This window comes from Nannospalax galili, unplaced genomic scaffold, assembly GCF_000622305.1.
Source record: "Nannospalax galili isolate Female #2095 unplaced genomic scaffold, S.galili_v1.0 scaffold507, whole genome shotgun sequence".
NCBI lineage: Eukaryota > Metazoa > Chordata > Mammalia > Rodentia > Spalacidae > Nannospalax > Nannospalax galili.
Genome location: NW_008356261.1, coordinates 618,456 through 641,229, shown reverse-complemented (window position 1 = coordinate 641,229; position 22,774 = coordinate 618,456). Strand labels below are relative to the sequence as shown.

Below are 22,774 nucleotides of genomic sequence, written 5' to 3'. Positions count from 1 at the left end.
CCCTAGGCTAGGAGCCCCCCCCCCCCCCCCCAGAGGATTGTCTCTTGCACAACCTCCATAGCCTGGCAGAGGGAAGGAGCTGAGCTAAGAGTATGCTGGGTCTGAAGTGGGGGCTCTCAATCCCAGGTGGGGTCAGGTCACTTTCAGGCACTGTAGCAGTACCTGAGTCCAGGCTCGGAGAGCTTGGGGAAATCTTGAATCCAGCCTGGCCTTCTTGCTCTTCATGGGTCTTCTGTGGGTCCTGCACTGAGACCTGAGCAGGCCTTTCCTGCTGGAGTTGCCTGTGGAGGAGGGGGCTGAGGTGGGGAGAGGGAGAGCTGCAATCATGATTGTCTTAGATCTAATCCCAAATGACCGTGAGACTGGAATGGATCACTGGCCTCTTGCTCCTTTGGCCATCTTGGAAGACCAGTGGTCTCTCAGCCAAGGTAGGCTCCAGCCCAGGTTCCTCCCCCACCACCCCAGACAGGACATAAAGTGGTAGGTCTGGCAGGGAGAAGGGCACCAACCACAAGCCAGGCTCTCTCCAGGCCTGAAGTCCAGTCATGGCCAGGTCACAGCTGTCTGCAGGATCAGGCCTTGGGATGGAGGGGTTAGTGGCCAGATCTGGGCTGTGTATGGGCAGCTGGTCCAGGGGTGCCCATTCCTGGGGAGGGAAAGGGCTGGTATGGAGACCCTGACCCTGGAATAGTTGGTCCCAAACACTGACATGCCAGTAGTTCTGGCTGCTGGTACACTGTGGAGGAGGTTCTGGGTGGTGGTTCAATGGAAGAAGGGACTCTGGGTATTGATGGTCTACTGTGGGGAGAGAAACAATGGATGATGATCTACTTTGTGGAGGAAGATTGGGATCCTGGCCCACTTTTGAGTCTGGGGAGGTCATACCTTGTACTGGTATCTACGCTCCCGCAGGCCTTTGGTGGGGTTCCCACAGAGGACTTGACCAGTACCTGAAGAAGAGGGCATGGCTATGCCTGGTTTGGGGTCAAGGTATTTTGGGGTCATTTCTGAGTCAAAGCAGGTCAGTTACCATGGGTGAGGTTGCTGGCATGGTCTTCTGTGGCTGGGTTCTCAGAAAGCAAGCCTTCAGACAGAGGGTCCTCAGGGACCAGCAGGGACAGGGCCCATGGCTGGGTCTCAGGCACAAGTAGTGTTGGATCAAGTTTCCATGTGGTTCCGTGAGAACAATCTGCTCCCAGGATAAGAACCAGAGATCACTGGGTTCATGTAGCCAGCAAGCTTTCAAACTCATCACAGAGCACAGCCCCATCACTCAAGAAAGTATGTGGCTTAGGACTGGTCTGTAATGGTTCATTTTCCTTCCAAGAAGGACCCTCAGCCTCAGACCCTCTCTCCTGCAAATGAAAGGGGAAGCCCACTGGTGCTGCTCACAGGGGAGTTTCCTGGCCTGGAGCCAATGTGCATGGTCTAGGAACCAGGAGATAAGGCTTGGGAGGGTCTAAAAGGCCTGAGGAACTGGTGGAGGTATGTCTTCCTGGGATTGATGGAAGCCTGTCCTCCTGGAGGACTGGTGGAGGTCTCTTCTGGAGTGAGGGGCTGGGGCACAATGGTAAGGTCCACAGTGTCTGCCTACCAAGCCCAGGAAGGAGAATGTCCAGTACGCTACCTTCCTTGATGGCCTCCTTCACCAAGAGCCAGTCTTGGTTCAGCTTCTGGGGGACAGGCAGGTTGGTGCACGTGGTGGGTACCTCATCTAGGATGTGAAGCTGGGGGATGAGCTTCCTCACCTCTGCCCTGTAGTTGTAGCCCTTGGGTGCCTGTGGGATAGAGGGAGAAGGACAAGAGATATAGGTCTAGTGGGCCCTATAGGCCAGCTATTTCCTGAGGCTCCCTCCTGACTGCATTTGGGCAGGGCAGAGAAGATAAGGGTTGTGATACTGCACCATCATACTGGACCCTAGGGACTGTAGGGACTGGGCTTTCACCCTTTCAGGATGTGGGCCCTCATCCTCCAGGCCCATGATCAGGGTTCAGGGATGTCCTCTAGCATGTGGAACGAAGCTTGGGGCACAACCAAGCAGCAACTATTGAGGTAGACAGCGAGTTTGGAGCTTGCATGGCCTGTGTGGGTACATGCGAAGTCAGCTGCTGGTAAAGGACTTGTATATGGCTGATAGTTCTAAACAGAGCCAGGCTGTCAGGCCTCAGTGAAAGAAGAGCTAGAGCTCACAGAGAATAAGCCAGGGGCATAAGTGGACACCAAGGTTCCTGGCCTATGGGAACTCCCAACACATACTGACTGGGTGTTCAGCATCCAAACCTTGTTGGAAGGGCCAGGAGCTGGCTTCAGGCACACCAGATTCCCCTCCAGTGTGAGTGTGGCCAACTGTGGGCACAGCTGCAGGTACCGCATCTGTCCCAGGTCTTCCACATTGTTACCTTCAAGGTCCAGCACCTCTAGCTTCTCCAGCAGGCACAGTGGACTCAGGTCCGAAATGTTGTTGTAGGAGACATAAAGTTCCTGAGGACCACATGGGGATCTCAGCTGGAGTCTGACTCTATCTCCCTTCCTTGCCCAAGTACTGCAGACCTACCTTCAGTGCCAGGAAGGAACCAATGCCATCCAGGTCAGTCAGGCCACAGCAAGCCAGCCAGAGCACCTGCAGGTGGCCCAGAGAAGTACCCAGATCTCTGCAGAAGGCAAGGCAGAGTGGTGTGACGGTTAATTGTCAGTCAGTGTCACCTTGACTGAATTTAGAGTCACTTAGGAGAGACATCATGTGTCTGTGGAGGCATTTTCAGAAAGGTTTAGCTGAGGAGAGAAGATCTACCCATGGGCATTTTCCCACGGGCTAGGGTCCTGGACTGAATAAGATAAACCAGGGAAAAGGAGACAGTCACCAGATTGCTGGCACTCCTTCTCTGCTTTCGGATCTGCTCAGATGTGAGCCGGCTTCCACCGCAGCTGTGAGCTTCTCCTACTGCCTGGCCTTCCCTGCTGTGACGGACTGCTTCCCCAGAACCATGAGCCAGATAAACCTCTTCAGGTTGCTTTGTGTTGATATTTAGTTACAGCAACAACAAAAAGTAACTATTAAGTGTTCAGTGCTGTCTCAGGGTGGAGGGCTCTGTCTTTGGCTAACAGAAGCCTATGCCAAGCTAGCACCTGTTGTAGCGGCCTGCAGGTGCAGGGTTGGTTGTGACGTATTTGTAGTTTGCACAGGAAGAAGGGGACTTAGAGGTCCCCTCTGCTCCCCTCCTTTCCTTGCTGCAATCTCCTGAGCACAGTTACAGTGTACCCTTCTCTAGTCCCTGGAAAGCCTGGGTCTGACCCTGAGGAGCTGCCTTCACTCTGGTGGCTTGGCCCAGCCCTACCTGCTGCCTGTGCTGTCCCTCCCTGCCTGGTCTGCTGCAGCCATAGGGCCTCCTCACTGCCCTGCAGTACACCAGAGGCTCTGTCTGGGGACTGAGGACCTGCCTTGCCCTCTCTGGCTGTGACGCACTACCTGTAGCACTTAACTGCTCTCTGCATTCTCATGTAGTTGCCACCTGGTCTCAAGCTTCGTGAACTCCACGGCTTCTCCGTGGCCCTGCATCCCTCTGGTACTGACTCATCCAACACAAAGCTGCTCTGGGGAGCCGGGTTTTCCTGCTGTTGCCATAGGCTGTACATTTGTTTTAGTCTGTCCTTCAGTTGCAAAGATTTAGCATTTATCCTGCCAGTTGCCTTAAATTACTTTCTCTTTTTCTGAGATGGTCTCACTCTGTAGCCCTGGCTGGCCTGGAACTTGAGGTAGTATTTCCTGTTTCAGCCTCTCAAGAGCTGAGATTTCAGGTGTGCACTAGCACACCCAGTCTTAAGTGACTGTTTAATCACCCCTTCCCCTGCTGAACTTTGTGTCTAGTGATTCCTTTCAGAAGGCTCATGGAGATTTCCTTTCTTGGTGCTCACAGGTCCTTGCTGCCCCTGGTTTGGTCATTTGGCTGGGGAGGGTCTTGGCTGTGCTGCCTTCCTACTGACGAGTGCTGCTCCAACCTCTTCTGCCTTTGAATATTTTGGTGAAGTTTGAGAAAAGCTATTTTTTTCCTTAAAAGCAATTGGAACTTTTTTTCTTGCTTTTCCTAGAAGTCCAGAATGTTCTGGTTTCTTCTTTTCTGTTTAAAAGCCTCTTTGATTTCTGATGTTTCCTTTAATTTTTTACATAATTTTCCATGATCTGTTTACTTCTGCAGAGATTCCAAATATGTTCCCTCTACTCTGCTCCCATCTCTGATTCATTCATTTATTTTTCACATTTATTTTATTCAGTGTGTGTGCACGTGCATGTGGCAGTCAGGGGACAGCTTGTTGGAGTTGGTTCTGCCCTTCTGTGATTCATTTTTGTTTTTAGTTTTTGAGACAGGGTCTTATTCTGTAGCCCTGGCTGGCCTGGAACTTGCTATGTAAACTAGGCTGGTTTCACACTCACAGAGATCTGCTTGCTTCTGCCTTCTGAGTGCTGGTTGTGCACCTCCATGCCCAGCCCGCTTTTGTGGTTCTTTTAAACTCCATCATGGAGTCAGCATTGTCTGTTTTCATCACTCCTGTCTTTTGTAGATCATATTGGGTTCCTGAGGTGTTGCCTTCAGTTTTCTCTTCATGGCTGAGATGTTTTTGTTGTTTTGGTCCATTTCTTTTCAGAACTTCCCCACATCTTTGTTCTTACAACATGTGGCTCAGAATAGAGTCACATGTTTAGACAGAGATGCAAGGAAGTCAAGCAACCTTTATTTCTTTTAGTTGGCAACATACCTAGCTGAAAACAGGGATTCCTCTTGTTACATAGGAATAAGTATTAGGAAGTAACTAGGCTTTGCCATTCCTTGGTATAATATGAAATAATAGGAAGACTATTAAATTCTTAGAATGACAAAAAGCAAAGCATATACCATTTGTGGACTCATAACAGACATGAAAAGAAATCTAGATTTTTAAATGGGCTTATCAAAAAGTTTGAATAGCCTGGTGTGGTGGCACACCTGGTACTGTAGTTCCACCTACTCAAGAGGCTGAGACAGGCAACACAGTGTGAGCTCGGGCTACCCTGGGTGACATAGACCTTTTTTTTTGTCTTTGTTTGAAACAGAGTCTCCCTGTAGCCCCAGCTGTTCTGGAATTCACTAGGTAGACCAGGCTGGCCTCAAACTCACAGAGATCCGCCTGCCTGCCTCTGCCTCTTACCATACCTGCTAACCTTATCTCTTAAAAAAAAAAAAAAAAAGCTAGGGATGTATTCCCAGTACTTGAGAAGTAGAGGTAGGAGCAGAAAAATCAGGAACTCAAGACTAGTCATGGCTATATAGTGAGTTTGAGGTCAACATGAGCTACATGAAACCCTGTCTCAAAACAAAACAAAACAAAACAAAACAAAACAAAACAAAAAACCAACAACCAACCAACCAAACAAAAAACCTAGAGGGTTAGAACTTTGAGGCAAGCACTCAGCTCAAAAGGGAAAAATAAAGCTGGGCGTGGTGGTACATACCTTTAATCCCAGCACTCAGGAGGCAGAGGCAGGTGCATTCTGTGAGATTCAGGCCAGCGTGGTCTGCATAGCAAGTTCCAGGCCAGCTGGGGCTACAGGGAAAACCTGTCTTCAAAAAACCAAAAAAAAAAAAAAAAAAAAAAAAAAAAAAAAAAAAACCAGAAGGAAGAAGAAAACAAATAATGATGATGAACTAGTAACAACCAGGTGATCCAGATGAACAGCCCAGAGCTGACTCTCTTGACTGGCAAGACTGATCAAGGATAAAAAGAGATAATTGTGGACTGGAGAGATGGCTCAGCGGTTAAGAACACTGGTTGTTCTTGCAGAAGACCCAGGTTCAAATCCCAGCACCCACATGGCAGCTAACAACTGTCCATAACTCCAGTCCGCAGCACTGACTGCTCTTATAGAGGACCCGGGTTTGATTCCCAGCACTCACATGGCGGCTACAAACTGTCCTTAACTACAGTTCCAGGGGAATCCGAAGCCCTCTTCTGACCTCCGCAGCATTGCATGACATGGGTGCACTCACATACATGCAGGCAATACACTCATACACAAAAAATAAATAAAAATAAATTTTTAAAAAAGAGTGATAATGCAAATATAAGGAATTTGAAAAGAGAAGGCTGGCCACAGCAGCAATTTAAGATGATAAAAGACTATTATGGGTTAGAGAAAGGACTTAGCACTTAGCAGTTAAGAGCACTTACTACTCTTCCAGAGGACCCAGCTTCAGTTCCCAACACTCATCCTTACCTCCAGTTTCAGGGGACCTGATGCCCTTTTCTGGCCTCTGCAACCAGGCACACATGTAGTACACTTACATACATGCAGGCAAAGCACTCATACGCACATAAAAAGAGATAAATCTTTTTAAAAAGGAATGGGTTGGAGAGATGGCTCAGCAGTTAAGGGCACTGGCTGCTCTGGCAGAGGACCTGGGTTTACATCTCAGCACCCACATGGCAGTGAAGTAACTCTAGTTCCAGGGGATACGACACCCTCTTCTGTCCTCCATGGGTACTGCATGACACAGGTGCACTTATATACATGCAGGCATCACACTTGAACACATAAAAAATTATTGAGCCGGGTATGGTGGTGCACACCTATAGTTCCAGCACTTGGGAGGCAGAGGCAGGCAGATCTCTGTGAGTTCAAGGCCAGCCTGGTCTACATAGTGAGTTCCAGGCCAGCTGGGGCTACAAGGGAGATCCTGTTTAAAAAAAATGGGGGGGGGGGCTGGAGAGATGGCTCAGCAGTTAAGAGCACTGACTGCTCTTGCAGAGGACCCGGGTTCGATTCCCAGCACCCACGTGGCGGCTCTGAACCGTCCTTAACTCCAGTTCCAGGGGAATCCGAAGCCCTTTTCTGACCTCTGTGGCATTTCACGACACGGGTGCACTCACATACATGCAGGCAATACACATAAAATAAAAATAGTAAAATATTTTTTAAAAAAAGAAGTTCAAGGTTATCCTCAGCTACGTAGTGAGTTCAAGGCCAGCCTGGGCTGTACAAGACCCTGTCTCAAAAAAACTTTTTTAAGGAGCTGTAGACCAGGGACTGGAAGGATGACTCAGCAGTTAAGAGCACTAGCTGCTCTTACAGAGGACCCAGGTTCAGTTCCCAGCACCCACATGGTGGCTAACAAACGTCCATAATTCCAGTTCTAGGGGAATCCAATGCCTTCTTCTGACCTCTGTGGCATTGCACAATGTGGGTACACTTACATACATGCAGGCAATATACTCATACACACAAAGTAAAAATAAATAAAATTTTAAAAAAGAATTGAAGACCAGACCAGACTGTATATCAAGACCCTGGTCTCAAAAACAAATAAATAGGGACCAGTGAAATGGTTCCGCAGTTAAGAGCACTTGCTGCTCTTCTGAAGGACCCAAGGTCTGTTCCCAGCACACACATCAAGCAGCTCACAGCCACCTGTAACCCCAGGTCCAGGGAATTCAGCGTCCTCTTCCAGGCTCTGTGGGTACATGTATTTCTGCAGTGCACTACATACACACACACACATAAGTAAAATTTTAAAAAATGTGTCCTAAGTATCCTGGAATAGATCTTTTTTTTTTTGGTCTTTTTGAGACAGGGTCTCCCTGTAGCCCCAGCTGTCCTGGAACTCGCTATGTAGACCAGGCTGGCCTTGAACTCACAGAGATCCGCCTGCCTCTACCTCCCAAGTGCTGGGATTAAAGGTGTGCACCACCACACCCGGCCTGGAATAGATCATTTTTATCTTCTACAATGCTTTCTTTTTTAAAAAAAAAAAATTTTATTATTATTTTTATTTTATGTGTGTGTGTGTATTGCCTGTGTGTAGGTAAGTGCACCCTTGTTGTGCAATGCCCACAGAGGACAGAAGAGGCTGTTGGATCCCCTGGAACTGGAGTTTTGGACAGTTGCTAGCTGCTGTGTGGGTGCTGGGATCCGAACCTGGGTCTTCTGCAAGACAGGTCAGTGCTCTTAACTGCTGAGCCATGTCTCTAGCCCCACAATGCTTTCTTATGCAAGAAGTTTCAGAAAATAGAGGGACTGAAAAAGAAAAAGAAAAAGGAGAAGCACTTTATGACTCAATTCTTGATTCTAGAATCATATAAATGTAATATGAGGAAATTAAAGGATGGTGCTGATGGAAAAAGACGTGAAACTGTCAAGTCAATGTTATTTTAACATTACAACTTTTTTTTTTTTTTTGGTCTTTTTGAGACAGGGTCTCCCCATAGCCCCAGCTGGCCTGGAACTCACTATGTAGACCAGGCTGGCCTTAAGCTCACTATGTAGACCAGACTGGCCTTGAACTCACAGAGATCCACCTGCCTCTGCCTCCTGAGTGCTGGGATTAAAGGCGTGCGCCTGGCTTAACATTACAACTTTAAAATAACACATCACATCCAGTAGTGTTGACACCAGATGCAGGATGAATTACCACCATAAAACCCATTAATGGAGCTCATGGCCTTAATAGAACTGAGAACTATCAGTTACATCAGCCTTTAGGGAGACACCGGACACCTGCTAGTCAGAATCAGGAACTAGCCACAGATGCCTGCTACCATTGCTGCTGCTGTTTAACACAGTTCTGGCTAATACCCCCTGGCCAGCACTGTAAGGTAAGAAAAAATAGTAACATGAGGGTTGGAAGTGAGGCGGCAACCCTATAATTATGTGATGATGCTGTGACCCTGAACTGTGTGACCTGCTGAGAGGTCAAATGCACCAAGATGACAATCTGGGAAAAGCAGTAGTGTTTCTGTCACTCTTTTCTCTGTTTGCTGGGGAGGGGGCAGATAGGGTCTCATGTACCCCAAGCTGGCTTCAAATTCCATATGTAGCCAGGATGACCTTGAACTTATGATCTTTCTGCCTCTACCTCTCACATACCAGGATTTTAAAAAATATTTACTATTTTTATTTTATGTGTATGTGTGTATTGCCTGTGTGTAGGTAAGTGGACCCATGTCATGCAATGCCCATGGAGGACAGAAGAGGCTGTTGGATCCCCTGGAACTGGAGTTATGGACAATTGTTAGCTGTCATGTGGGTGCTGGGATTCGAACCTGGGTCTTCTGCAAGAACAACCAGTGTTCTTAACCGCTGAGCCATCTCTCCAGCCCCACACATGCCAGGATTTTAAGACTGCATTGCCATGCCTAGTTGATATGGTGCTGGGGTCCAGCCCAGGGCATTTTGATGCCAGGCAAGCACTTTGCTGACTGAGCTGCATCTTCAGCCCCTATTTCTACCAGTTCTTACACACTTTGGCATTCCTTCCTTCCCTCTCTCCTACCCTTCCATTCATTATTTTGAGATAGGGTCTCACTCTGCAGCCCGGAATGGCCCAGAATTCACTGTGTACTCCAGGCCGGCCACACCCTAATGGCGATCTTTCCTCAAGCACCACGCCAGTAGTGTAGCGTTCCTTTACATCTGCAGCAGTAACAACAACAATAATAATTATCAGCCCCAAAGAAAACATCATCAACAACAAATAGAAACAAGATGGTATTTTCAATCACAGACACTGTAGTATATGAGGCCCATGTGGGTCTGGTTTTAGGAAGCTGCTTCTGAGGAGTCTGGTATCATCTAGTCTCATGGGAGCAGGGGTCAGGGGGTGGGGAGATGATTGGCCCACCACAATTATAACCTCAGCCCCTAGCTAATCGTCAGTGGAAGATACAACTCTTACCAGAGGGTGTAGAGAAGGGTTCTGGGGACTCTGCCTGTACTTCCCAGGGGACACAGTCCCTGATACAGGTGAAAGTGGGCCCCAGGTCACGTGTGAAGTTCTGGTCCCTGCACTTCAGAGCATGACTGTATTTGGAAACAAGATTCTTGCAACTGTAGTTAGCTTGGAGGAGGTCATGCTAGAGTAGGGTGGATCCTATAGTGAAATGGGGAAAATTAGACACACACACACGGAGAAGTCTATATTTCTATAAGACAAGGATCGCCAGAGGCTGCAGAAACGGGGACACGCTGGATTCCTCCTTATAGTCTGGGAAGAATCATCTTGCCCCACCTGGGGCTTCTGCCTCCAACCTTAGAGGCAAACATGCTGGTGAAACCCATTTGTGTTCTTTTGTTATAGTGGCCCCAGAGAAAAGAGTACATTCTCCTAGCTCTTCTGTACTGAGGACTAAGGCACAGACAAAGTGACAAAGGGTCCCATCTCCCATATAGGCGCACCAGGCCTTTGCTATGAGACTGACTACTGAGGCAGGAGATGGTGGTGTCTTTCCACTGAGGTGTCATTGGGTCTTAGTCTGGAGTAGCAGAATGCTGATAGAATATGTGAATTGCAGAAGAGTCATTAGGGAAAGCCATAAATCCCTTAAAGTGTCTAACTGGCCCTAAATTGGCAGCCTGGCCTTGCTCAAGCTTTATCAACTGGTCACTCCCTGGACTAAGACAGACTGTTAATGGAGCCCACCTACCTCCTTTAGTGCTATAGATAAATCACTTGCCTAAGAAAATAATATTGGGAGAAAAGACCTTCAAGGACCCCAGACCCTGGTAGAGAGTTAACTCTTGCAGCTTTGTGCATTGGAGTTCCTATGTAAGTCCAGACTGCTCTGCTATTGATGCAGATACTCATTCTGCATGGAAGAGCTTATCAGCTTTTCTAGGTTCCCTGAATAAAGGGAACACGTTCTTTGCCTGTGACAGGTCTGCCTCTAACTTATTTCTAAACTTTAAACTCCTTCCTTGGGGCTGGAGAGATGGCTCAGTGGTTAAGAACACTGACTGGTCTTGCAGAAGACCTGGGTTCGAATCCCAGCACCCACATGGCAGCTAACAACTGTCTGTAATTCCAGTCCCAGGGGATCCGACAGCCTCTCCTGTCCTCTGTGGGCATTGCAGGACATGGGTGCACTTACCTACATGCAGGCAATACATGCATACACATAAAATAAATCTAATTTAATGTAGAATATGCTGCAGGCCCATTCACCCTATTTTTCATAGCTGGATATACCAACATTATTATAATAAATGCCCTATCAGCCATTATTTTCCTTGGAACTCTTTCCAACCCAACTACCCCAGAACTATTTACACTTAACTTCATACTTAAAACCCTCTCTCTAACAACCCTATTTTTATGAATTCGAGCATCCCACGATTTCGCGATGACCAACTCATACACCTTCTCTGAAAAAACTTCCTACCTCTAACCTTAGCATTCTGTATATGATATATCTCAATACCAATCACCCTAGCAAGCATCCCCCCTTATAGAGAGAAACATGTCTGACAATAGAGTTACTTTGATAGAGTAAAAAATAGAGGTTTGAATCCCCTTGTTTCTAGAACTTTAGGCATTGAACCTGAACCTAAAATTTCAAAAATCTCCATGCTACCATTATACCAAGTCCTAAACTCTCTTAGTGTGGTCAGCTAATTAAAGCTATTGGGCCCATAGCCTGAAAATGTTGGTTTTAACCCTTCCCATACTAATTAACATCCTGGTGTTAACCATCACCCTACTCACAATCTTCATCGGATCCGTTATCACAAACTTAGCACCCACCTAATTCTTATATGAGCTAGCCTAGAAACAAGCATGCTAGCCATTATCCCTGCACTCATATTCAACTCTAATCCCCACTCTACAGAGGCAGCCACCAAGTACTTTTTAATCCAAGCAACTGCCTCCATAATTCTACTTCTAGCTATCATTCTAAATTACCACAACCTAAGGATCTGACGATTTCACTGTAACACATAATACTATGTCTGCTCACTTATTTTAATTGTCCTAATAATAAAACTAGGCCTAGCCCCATTCCACTTCTGAGTCCCTGAAGTAATCCAAGGCATCCCAATTCTCAGTGGCCTTCTACTTCTCACATGACAAAAAGTTGCCCCTCTGGCTATCATATTTCACATCCCTTATTCTTTAAATTCCACCGTAATCCCCCTATTAGCTATCACATCAGTATTTATTGGGGGTTGAGGAGGCTTAAACCAAACATAACTACGAAAGATTCTCACCTATTCCTCCATTGCCCATATAGATAATGGGGATTTATTTCATATTTTTGTAAATGAGGCGATGGATGTGGAGGCATTTATGTAGACTGTAATAAATATAGATGTAGTTAGGAATATAATTTTATTCATCATTTTTATTTTATGTGTATGCGTGTATTGCCTGCATGTAGGTAAGTGCACCAGTGTCGTGTAATGCCCACGGACGTCGGAAGAGGCCATTGGGTCCCCTGGGACTGGAGTTATGGACAGTTGTTAGCTGCCATGTGGGTGCTGGGATTCAAACCGGGTCTTCTGCAAGAACAACCAGTGTTCTTAACTGCTGAGCCATCTCTTCAACCCCATAAATAATATATTAAAAAAAACCCTCCTTCCTTTTTCTGCCCTCCTAAATCTTAACATATGCAGTAATTTCTCCCAGTTTAGGCCAGTTTGAAACTGGTTGATGCAGTCTGTAGTTGACAGCATACTAATTGGAAACTGCAGAATAAACTTAAAAACTCAATTTACAGCCAGGTATGGTGGTACACAACTTTAGTCCCAGCACTCTGGAGGTAGAGGCAGGCGGATCTCTGTGAGTTAGAGTCAGTCTGGTCTACATAGTGAGTTCCAAGACAGCTGGAGCTACAGGGAGACTGTCTCAAAAAAAAAAAAAAAAAAACAAACCTCAATTTACGGAAAGAGTCCACACGCATGGATATATATAACCTAACAATACACCCAAAATAGTATGTAAATCATTTTAAATTCCAATGAAAAAAATCCAGAAAGATTAATGTGCATGCATGTGTGGAGCCCAATGACCTGACAGGACTGCAAAATGAAAGTGCAAGAATACATGTGGGGCTGGAGAGATGGCTCAGTGGTTAAGAGCACTGGCTGCTCTTGCAGAGGACCCTGGTTTGATTCCCAGCACCCACATGGCAACTAACAACAGTCTGTAACTCCAGTTTCAGGGAAATCCAATGTCTTCTTCTGACCTCTGCGAGTATTGCATGACACATATGCACTTACTGCACACATACAGGCAATACACTCATAAACTTAAAAATAATAAAATATTTTTTAAAAAAAGAATAAGTAGGGGCTGGAGAGATGGCTCAGCAGTTAAGAACACTGTTTGTTCTTGCTGAAGACCCGGATTCAAATCCCAGCACCCACATGGCAGCTAACGACTGTCTGTAACTCCAGTCCCAGGGGATCTGACAGCCTCTTCTGACCTCATCGGGCATTGCGCAACACGGGTGCACTTACCTACATACAGGCAATACATGAATACACATAAAATTAAAAAAAGAAGAAGAATAAATAAGGGGCTGGAGAGATGGCTCAGCAGTTAAGAGCACTGACTGCTCTTGCAGAGGACCTGGGTTCCATTCCCAACGCCAACCAGCCACGTCTGAAGATTCAGTTACTGAAAGAACTCAACATTTTGCTACGTAGTTTTTCATTGCTGTGGTCAAAGAAATGAGGATATTTTAAACATTTGTGATGTGACCATTTTCTCCTTGGAACTATTTTGATTGGTTACAAGTAGTATTTTGTATTTCTTAGGGTTTTGTTGTTGTTCTCAGATCCGGTCTTATGTATTCCATGCTGGCCTTGAACTGGCTGTGTAGCCAGAGATGACCGTGAGTTCTGATCCTCAGTGTGAAAACTACAGGCCTGTACCACCATGCCCAGTTTTAGTATTTCTTAGTTTTGTAACCTTGCTTCTCTTTTACGGTTTCTATCCTTTATTTAATTTTATGTGCTTTTTATAGATCTTTATTGTTCTTTGAGCTAATTTGTTCACCTGGACCTAGAAAACTTCTGTCAAGTTGGAGGAAGAGTCATCTGTAAGAACACCACGGAGCCCTGGTTAAGATGCACAGCTAGGAAGGCTCATCTTAAATCTCACCTAGAAAGGGCTGCTGGGCCCCAGCACCAGGTGGCCCCTCACCATCTCTTCTGCTCTGTGGCTGCTGCTGAGGCATCAGCTCTTGCTGTCCTTACCTCCATTTGTAGATCTTTAGTATTTCGCTGAATTCTTTTTAATGCTTTATTTGTTAAACAGCAGTGTAAGTAAAGAAATCAACTGGAAACAACTGGATGTTGCACTTGGAACCCAATTCAGACAGCTGAGAACTTTCTAGAACTCTGTGTGTGTGTGTGTGTGTGTGTGTGTGTGTGTGTGTGTACGTGTTGCTGGGTCTCATACAGGAAAGACAAGCACTCTATCAACTGAGTCACATCCATAGCCTCTTTCTAGATTTTTTTTTTTCTTTTTGAGATAGTCTTACTATGTAGCCCTGGCTAGCCTGGAATTCTCTACATAGACTGGACTGTCCTCAAAGTCACAGAGATCTGCCAGCCTCTGCTTCCTGAGTATTGGGATTAAAGGCATGTGCCACCATGCCCCACCTCTTTCTTGAATTTAAAAAAATATATTTTATTTATTATTATTATTATTATTATTATTATTATTATTATTATTATTATTATTTTGGTCTTTTCTGCCTGCCTCTGCCTCCCGAATGCTGGGATTAAAGGCGTGCGCCACCACGCCTGGCTATTTTTTATTTTTTTATCTGTATGTGTGTATTGCCTGCATGTAGGTAAATGCATCCGTGTTGTGCAGTGCCCGAGGCGGGCAGATGAGACTGTCGGATCCCCTGGAACTGGAGTTATGGACAGTTGTTAGCTGCCATGTGGGTGCTGGGATTCGAACCAGCGTCTTCTGCATTCAGTGTTTTTAACTGCTGAGCCATCTCTCCAGCCCCTTTCTTGAATTTTGACTGGAATTCCTCTGCCTTTTAGGCTTGAGCCAGTAGCATCTTCACAAAACACTCTTTGCTCCAACTGCCAGATACTGCCTGCCAGGCTCCTGGCTTTGTTCTTTCCAGTCCAGTGAGACAAGAACCAGTAGCAGTCTTGAGGGTCATCTTTTAAACTGCTTTCTGAGAACTCTGCTGTGGGAGCACAAAGCTTCCTTGGCAGTTGAGCCCCTGCTCAGGAGATGCATGTTCTGCTGGGTCTGGCCTCAAGGAGAAGGCCAATCTGGAGGTAGTTCTAGCTTCTCTTCTTCCTGGGGACACTAGCCACTTTCCACTATCTCCTGGCCCTCAGGGTGCAGCTGACACCCTAGGTTGCTGTGAGAGCTAAAGGGGCTCTACAGCCTCCAAGTCTGGGCTGGTTTGGGGCTCTCCTCCAGAAACTCCTTCCTTTACCAGAGGTTAGAGAGCACACTGGATTATCAGGTACAGAATTTCCTGTGACTACCCTGACCAAGACCCCAGCCTTCAGTCTGTCATGTCACTCACAGGTGGCAGTGCCCTCTAGGAGTGAGAAGTACATGTACAGAATCTGGTCCCACTGTTGGCTGTTCAAACTGGGAGTCAAAGACTGCAGGATACTTGGAGGGTAGGACACCTGGGACCCATCCATGAGGCCTCCTACCTCTAGAGCCTCCCCTCTGTACCCTCCAAGGAGCCCATATCTGAGCAAATGTCTCTGAAACCATGCTATGGTAGCCTTTACCCTCCAAGGGTTGGGGGAGGGGTGCAGAGTGCTGAGGGTAGGGGAAGCCTGCAGCAGCTAATCTCCAGGCCCAGGAGTCCTCATCCCTCCCTCTCCTGCAGTTCCTGCTTATCCTAGGCCAGGCTCTCACCTGAGGGAGTCCAGACAGCTGTGGTTCAGCTTCAATTGAATCAGGTTAGGGAGGTGCACTCCTGTGAGCCACAGGAAGGAAAGGTTGGCATGGCTCCCACAACCCTGCCCATTGCTTCACAGTGTTCTTCATGCTCTCCACACCCCCACTAGACATCAGTATCCAGGGGGCTGTTCACAGGCCCATGGCCTCTTCTAGTGGGCCTGACTCTGTGGGGCCTCAGAGCTTCATATGCCCTTCCACCCATGTACAGCATGGTACAGGTGAAATAGGTGCAGAAGGTACATACACGGGCAAGGAATTGACTCTGAGAGGGGAGCTGAGCTGATATGGGTGGGGTGGGTCCCTGAGTATCTCCCCTTACCTGCTCACAAGTCCAGTACTCCCTTGGTGGTCTTTTCAACATGGGATACTAGATAACAAATCTCTGGAATTCCCCTCCACTGTCCTGCAAAGCCCAAAGCTCTAGAAAACCTCTACTTTAAAAGCTTTTTCGGATGAGACACTGGCCTTGTGAGGCAGAGCTCCAGAATATGAAAAGAAGGGTTCAGGGTGACTGTGCAGTATAGCCACTGCAAACTACCCTTGGTGACATGGCCCAAAGAAAGCAGGTAGCCTCTGAGCTCATAAAAGCACAGAGCAGCTTCACGGAGCTGTCAAGGGCTTAACTGCAAAACCCCAAACCAAGGCAAACAAAATGGAGAGTGTTTAATCTCATTTGTAATCAGAGAAAGGCAAATAAAACGCACCACCATCCTGGACAGCAAGAATCTTTCCTCTTGGAATGGTTGATGAAATTTGAATCAAGTCCATGGTCTAGACAAGAGTGCTGTTATCAGTATTCTTTCCTGACTCTGATCTTTATACTGAGTAAGAGTGTGTGCTCCCTCTTAGGAAGTATGCACCAAAGTATTAATGGACAAGAGGCACTGTGTGTGTGTGAGCTTGTGCAGGTGTCAGAGGGAGAGAATGATAGAGCCCTTGCGGCAATCATGGATGGGGATGCTGGGGAAGGGTACACAGGGGATCTATGCAGTATTCCTGCACTGTGTCTGCAAATTCCAAATCATTTCAAAAGAAGCTGCGGGAGCACCTGTAACTGGGGCATAGCACCTTTGCTATTTTGCTGTACTGGCACAGGTGTTTGGGTGTGGGCCTGTGGAGAATCATTTGGGAATATGAAACACAGGCTATAAAACCTCTTCCTGAGCTGTGTATGCATCTCAATTCTAAGGATCAATCCTAAGGAAAGAGAAGTGCTGTCCAAGGTGTTTGCTAGCTTTTCATTTATAACCAGAAAAATACAATTACTTCATGGAGAAGTCTGGCTGTGACAGTCACAGGGGCATGGGTGTAACTGGCGGCTCTCACCGAAGTTCCCCAGGCTGTTCTTACGGGTGTCCACACACATCTCCAGCACCCTCACCAGTTGGAGGTCATCTACCTGGGCCAGGGCCTGCTGCAGAAATCATCAGGTGTCACTCCCAGTTTCCTCCATGCTTTTGGCTGAGGACTCTGTAAGGTGCCACTGGAGCAGGTGACAAGTGATTCCCCTGCCCCATCCATGTTCATCTTGGCCATAACAGTTTGGCTGGTGGGCATGACGTCAACAGAGGTTGTAACTGCTTGACTGTCAGAGGGTTGGGACACTGCTAGAGAAGGGCCTGCCCTTGGGGTGCCAGTCTTTGGATGAAACCTTTCAGAACAGACCCAGTAATACAGCTGGAGCCCAGAGCCCCACTGGGCAGCACCCATAGACAGCATACTTGGACCAGTGGATACACAAGTACATTTATACTGGAAGTCAGGGGGTAAGGGACTTACTGGCCTATCTGTTCTCAAGGATGTGCTAGACAAGACTGTCTTCTTGTGTATGGAATTCAGGTGTGATCTTCCAGGGCCCTAGGCTACAAGTGCTGTGAGATTAGTGGAAACCTTGGAGAGCACATGCAGATTCTGGCTGGGTGGGCAAGGTCAGTTATTTTGAGGGAGGACCTGTTTGGTGCTATAAAACTGGACCTCTCCCGACATGGTAACCAACTACAGGTGGGCGCCAAATTCTGAATGCTGGGAGCTTTAGGGTTGCCCAGGTAGATTCTGAAAAATCTTAGGACTCAGGGTTGGGGTGCACCAATGGGCTTCCACATTAGATTTGGAGGAAAGTCTTTACCTGCTGCCCATGCACAGTCAGCACACCAAGGATGGCCCCCACCTCAGGAAGTTTGGGAGGAAAAAGAGGAGTCCTGGCCCAGGAAGGGGGTCCATGGGCCATGATCAGCTGTCCCTTCCAGCATCCCACTATGCTTTCCCCCAGTCCTCCCTGCTGCAACAGTCCATGCTTGAGCAAGGGGTGCCCCCTGGGTACAGGGCGCCTCAGCCAGTAGTTATAAGATCCTGGCCCAACAGTTCTGTCTGTGATCTCAATACCTACGGATGCTTGTATCACTTGGGGTTGCTGGCAAGGGGGCTCAAAGGTTGGAAAGGTAGAGGGCACCTAGTTGACGGCAAGCCAGGTATCAACAGAAGGGGTGCTAGGATGTCACCTCATGAAGACTCCTATGGCAGAATCCCGGGCCCCAATCACTTACCAGCTGGGCAGGTGATAGGTACTCTTCCACCCGATGCTCCCTGTGGATGTCCCCATGGCTGTCCAGTTCCTTGCTTTGTGGGCAGGGGTTGTTTAGTCCCTGCTGGCTCAGCTCCCGTACTTGGACACTAGCTGTACTTGGCCGAGGTCCCTGGGATCTATCCCAGGTTGGGTCCATTCACATCCAATCTGCTGGGAAAGGCAGAGGGCAAAGTCTCCTAACTTCTGCTCCAGCAAACATCTGTGGCCCAAGTCCCCTCCTCTAGCCTCAAACTTGTGCTGACACCCTCCTTTTGTTTCTGTTTTTTGGTTCTTTTTTTAATTTTTTATTTTTATTTTATGTGTATGAGTGTATTGCCTGCATGTGTGTAAGTGCATCTGTGTCATGCAATGCCCACGGAGGTCAGAAGGTGTCGGATTCCCCCGGAACCGGAGTTACAGATGGTTGTTAGCCAACATGTGGGTGCTGGGAATCAAACCTGGGTTCTCTGCAAGAGCAGTCAATGCTCCCCAGTCCTTTTCTGTATCTTTTATTTTATTTCTTATTTTTATTTTATGTATATGAGTGTATTCCCTACATGTATGTAAGTGCACCTGTGCTGTTCAATGCCCATGGAGGTCAGAAGAGGGCATTAGATCCCCTGGAACTGGAGTTAAGGATGGTTGTTAGTCACCATGTGGGTGCTGGGAATACAACCCAGGTCCTCTGCAAGAGCAGTCAGTGCTCTTAACCACTGAGTGACCTCTCGGCCCCTGTGTGCTGGATAGCTTAAGTTGTCAACTTGACACACGTGGGTAGAAGGAGCCCTAGTTGGGAAATTGCCTCAATTAGACTGGCCTGTGGCCATGTCTGTAGGGTATTTTCTTGATTGTTGAGTGATGTGGGAGGGCCCAGCCCACTGTGGGTGGGTCTGTGTTATATAAGAAAGCAGGCTGAGCAGGGGCCAGGGGAGCAAGCCAGTAGGCAGAGCTCCTCCATGGCCTGTGCTCCAGCTCCTGCCTCCAGGTTCCTGCCCTGAGTTCCTACATTGGGCTCCCTGATGAACTGTGACCTGGGAGATATAAGCCAAATAAACACTTTCCACCCAAGTTGGTATTGGTTAGAGTGCTTTGTCACTGCAATTGACAAAAGTGGACTAGAACACCAGTTCTGTATCTTTGAAAAAGATTGATTTCACCTGGCATGGTAGTGCACACCTTTATCCCAGCTCTCGGGAGGCAGAGGCAGGCAGATCTCTGTGAATTCGAGGCCAGCTTGGTCTCCACAGTGAATCCAGGCCAGCTGTGGCTACAGGGAGACCCTGTCTCAAAAAGACCAAAAAAAAAAAAAAAAAAAAAAAAAAAGATCGATTTATCCAGTTTGTAGTATTTTAATATGTGTACGTTCTAGTATGTGTGTGCATGTGTGTGAGGAGGCCAGAGGGTTACCTTGAGTTCTGTACCTCAGGCACCATTTAATTTTTAAAAATAATTATTATTTTTGTCTTTTTTGAGACAGGGTCTCCCTATAGCCCCAGCTGGCCTGGCACTCACTATGTAGACCAGGATGGGCTTGAATTCAAAGAGATCTGCCTGCCTCTGCCTCCTCAGTGCTGGGATTAAAGGTGTGCACCACCATACCTGGCTCTAAAATTATTTTTTATTTTTTGAGGCTGGGTCTTTCATTGGCCTAGAGCTCACCAAGTAGGCAAAAGAGGACGGCCAGCAAGTCCCAGGGTTTTCCTCCCGTCTCCACCTCCCCACTGCTGGGACTACAAGCTCACACTACCTACCAAGCCTATTTTAAAAATTAACCAATTGGGGCTGGAGAGATCACTCAGCAGTTAAGAACACTGGCTGTTCTTGCAGTTGACCCGGGTTCGAATCCCAGCACCCACATGGCAGCTAACAACTGTCCGTAACTCCAGTCCCAGGGGTTCTGATAGCCTCTTCTGACCTCTGTGGGCATTGCACGACATGGGTGCACTTACCTACAATGCAGGCAATACACACATACACATAAAAGTTTTTTAATTAACTAAAATTTAAATTTTATGTGTATGTGTGTTTTGCCTGCATGTATGTAAATGTATCACATGAGTGCAATGCCTGTGGGAGGTCATAAGAAGGTGTTGGATCCCCTGGAACTGAAGTTAGGGATGGTTGTTAGCTGCCATGTGGGATCTGACACAGTCTTCTGGCCTCCCCATTGTACACACATGGTGCACTTACAAGAAGGCAAAACACTCATACACACAAAATATAAATAAATAATAAAAAACAAACAACCAAAGGCTGTGAGCCTAGGGATGCTGGCTGGGCCAGTCACCTGTAGTGACCAGCAGCAAGCTGTAGGCAGCCCCAGACTCTGACCATGGGTCCTCCTTTAGTGATGGTCTCTGAGCCTACTAGGTTCAGGGTCAGGATGGCAAACATTCCCTTGGCCCACCTCCTTCACTGACTGAGCCCCCACCTGCAGGTAGTTGCCTCCTGCTGTAGGTCGAACATCCAGGCAAGGGGGGGCACATGTGTCTACATGTGACACCTGTAAGAGAGAGTTATGTTAATCTACTGGCTAGATCACTGTGCTCTGGGGTACCTGGGCTGAGCTGCCCAAGGTCACAGTAGCTAGAAACAAGAAAGTACAGGTGTAGGTGGAGGGGTCTCTTGGGGGCAGGGGACTGTCCTGAACTCCCTGTGACCATCTTGATGGGGCATGTGACTCAGAAAAAAGAGTAAGACAGACAGGTGGTAAAACATTGGTCTCAGTGGGACTCCCAATGCAAACTAGGGGATGGTGCTCAACCAAATCCTGCTTCTTCCATTCCCAAAGGGTTCTGGACCTGCTCCTCTGAACTATCTCCTATACCCTATAGGCTCACCTCTTCTGCACCGTGCCCCTCCTGAGTTCCTTCCCAGGCCTCAGGAGGAGTTTATGGTGCCTCTACTCACCTCTGCCACAGGTTCACATGCTGTTTGTCCCCAAAGATACGGGGGTCTGCGTTTGGTCCCAGATCTTGGAATCGGGGTCTTTTGGCATAGTTTTCCTGCCCAGAACAGCATCCCTTTCTCCCTAAGTCACCTTCCTGTCCTCCATCCAGGCTCGACTGGCCAACCCCTCATTCCTGCAATTCCTACCTGTCCTTCCCAGATATGTTTCTCTAGTAAGAGGGATCGCCTTCCACGGCCCTCCATGGTTTATTACTTACTCAGTTGAGTGTGGCTTGCCTTACAAGATGCGAGCCCCATTCCTCCGCCCTGGTTCCACCAACACAAGGGAAATGGAGAAGCAGTGTGGAGCTCTCACCTGGGGGTGGGGGGATGGGCAGGAGTGCCCGATACCTGAGGCGCAGTCCTGGGCCCCTCCACCGCGGCAGTCGCTCTCTCAATTCATGCTCCCCTACCCTTACAGCGATGGGGTTGCGGCCCTGGCGCCATGGCAACGGGGGTGGGGCCTTATTTGAATACCCAAATTTTCGTGAGCCGCGGGCCTCCGGGACAACAGCAGGCAGAGCCCCGCCCCTTAGCAACGGTTGCCGTGACACACGGTAGACCCGGCAGGAGGGTTTCTTCGTTTACCGAGTGAGGGGAGTCGCCCCCGACAAGTGGAACGCAGTGAAGACGCCTGCTGGGGATTCTGGTCTGCTCTCGGTTATCCGCCTGCTAGCCGCGTCAGCCGAGCCAGGCTCACATCCCTAGCAGCACGTGCACGTGGGTCCCCAGGAAGGCGGGGCACCAAGCCGGTGCGGAGAGGCCTAGCGGGATAGGCCTCTGGGTAAAGGCCTGTAGGTTTTCTAATGAAAATGTGCTTACTCATTTCTTTGAAATTTCAAAATAATGTTGAAAACATATCATCTTCGTCTGACACTGGTGGAACTATGTGCTTGAGTGGGTGGAACACTTCACTCCCATTCCAACTTTTCAGATTTCCGGGGGGCGGTCTGCAAATGGAGCACAATGTGAGATGCTGCAGGATTGGGATCTGGAGTGTAGGGGAGCTGAGGGAGTCTGCTCATAGTGGGGGTAGTCTCCTTCAAGGCCCGAGAGAGGCTGCGCGCGGGCGCAGGGACTCGGCCAACGCTATCCTGGGATGCGGCTCTCGCTCCACCAGCGCCTAGGTGCACAGGCAGCCAGGGCTCAGGGCGGACTTCCGCCTTCGGGTCTCACGCGTCAGCGGTCGGAATGACCTTTCCGCTCGGTGGGCCCCAGGGCCTCCAGGGCTTTAGTGCGGCTGTCGGATGGGGGCTTCGTAGCAAGCTCCGCAAGTCTGCCTCGCTCGGAAGGCATCCCAGGCTCGTAGGCACAAAGTTCCCTCTCTCTCTTGCACACCTCGGAACCAATCTTCACTAGTTGACTGCAGCACTGCGGAAGCAGTCTGGGCAATGCACCGCGCGCCACTACAGGAAGTCCCGACCACTCGCGACTCCTGACGGATGGATTGCTCAGCCAACCACAACAGGACGCTGTGAGGCGGCGCGCGACCAATCACCCGCCGCTTCGAGTTGACCGACGGACGCGGGGCGTAGCGGGGCGGGGCGAGCGCAGGCCCCG

At 48.2% G+C, this 22,774-nt stretch overlaps 1 protein-coding gene across 8 annotated transcripts in view; it reads right to left on the bottom strand.

Annotated features, from left to right (window-relative positions):
- Lrrc56 (leucine rich repeat containing 56) overlaps positions 1–22,699 on the bottom strand; it is a 24,778-nt gene extending 2,079 nt beyond the window's left edge. Inside the window, exons 1-12 of one of the 8 annotated variants that reach the window (XM_017803564.2) lie at positions 21,531–22,699; positions 20,697–20,768; positions 18,246–18,436; positions 17,029–17,116; positions 15,658–15,718; positions 2,556–2,652; positions 2,282–2,482; positions 1,628–1,778; positions 1,031–1,189; positions 886–950; positions 510–646; positions 163–296 (exon numbers count right to left, since the gene is read on the bottom strand). In XM_017803564.2, coding sequence (XP_017659053.1) covers positions 163–296; positions 510–646; positions 886–950; positions 1,031–1,189; positions 1,628–1,778; positions 2,282–2,482; positions 2,556–2,652; positions 15,658–15,718; positions 17,029–17,116; positions 18,246–18,422 — 1,270 coding nt within the window. In that variant the 5' untranslated portion in view covers positions 18,423–18,436; positions 20,697–20,768; positions 21,531–22,699. The remainder of the gene's footprint in view (positions 1–162; positions 297–509; positions 647–885; positions 951–1,030; positions 1,190–1,627; positions 1,779–2,281; positions 2,483–2,555; positions 2,653–15,657; positions 15,719–17,028; positions 17,117–18,245; positions 18,437–20,696; positions 20,769–21,530) is intronic. The other 7 variants (XM_008854389.3, XM_029556786.1, XM_029556785.1 and 4 more) reach the window with 7 other exon arrangements.
- Between the last annotated feature and the right edge of the window lie 75 nt (positions 22,700–22,774).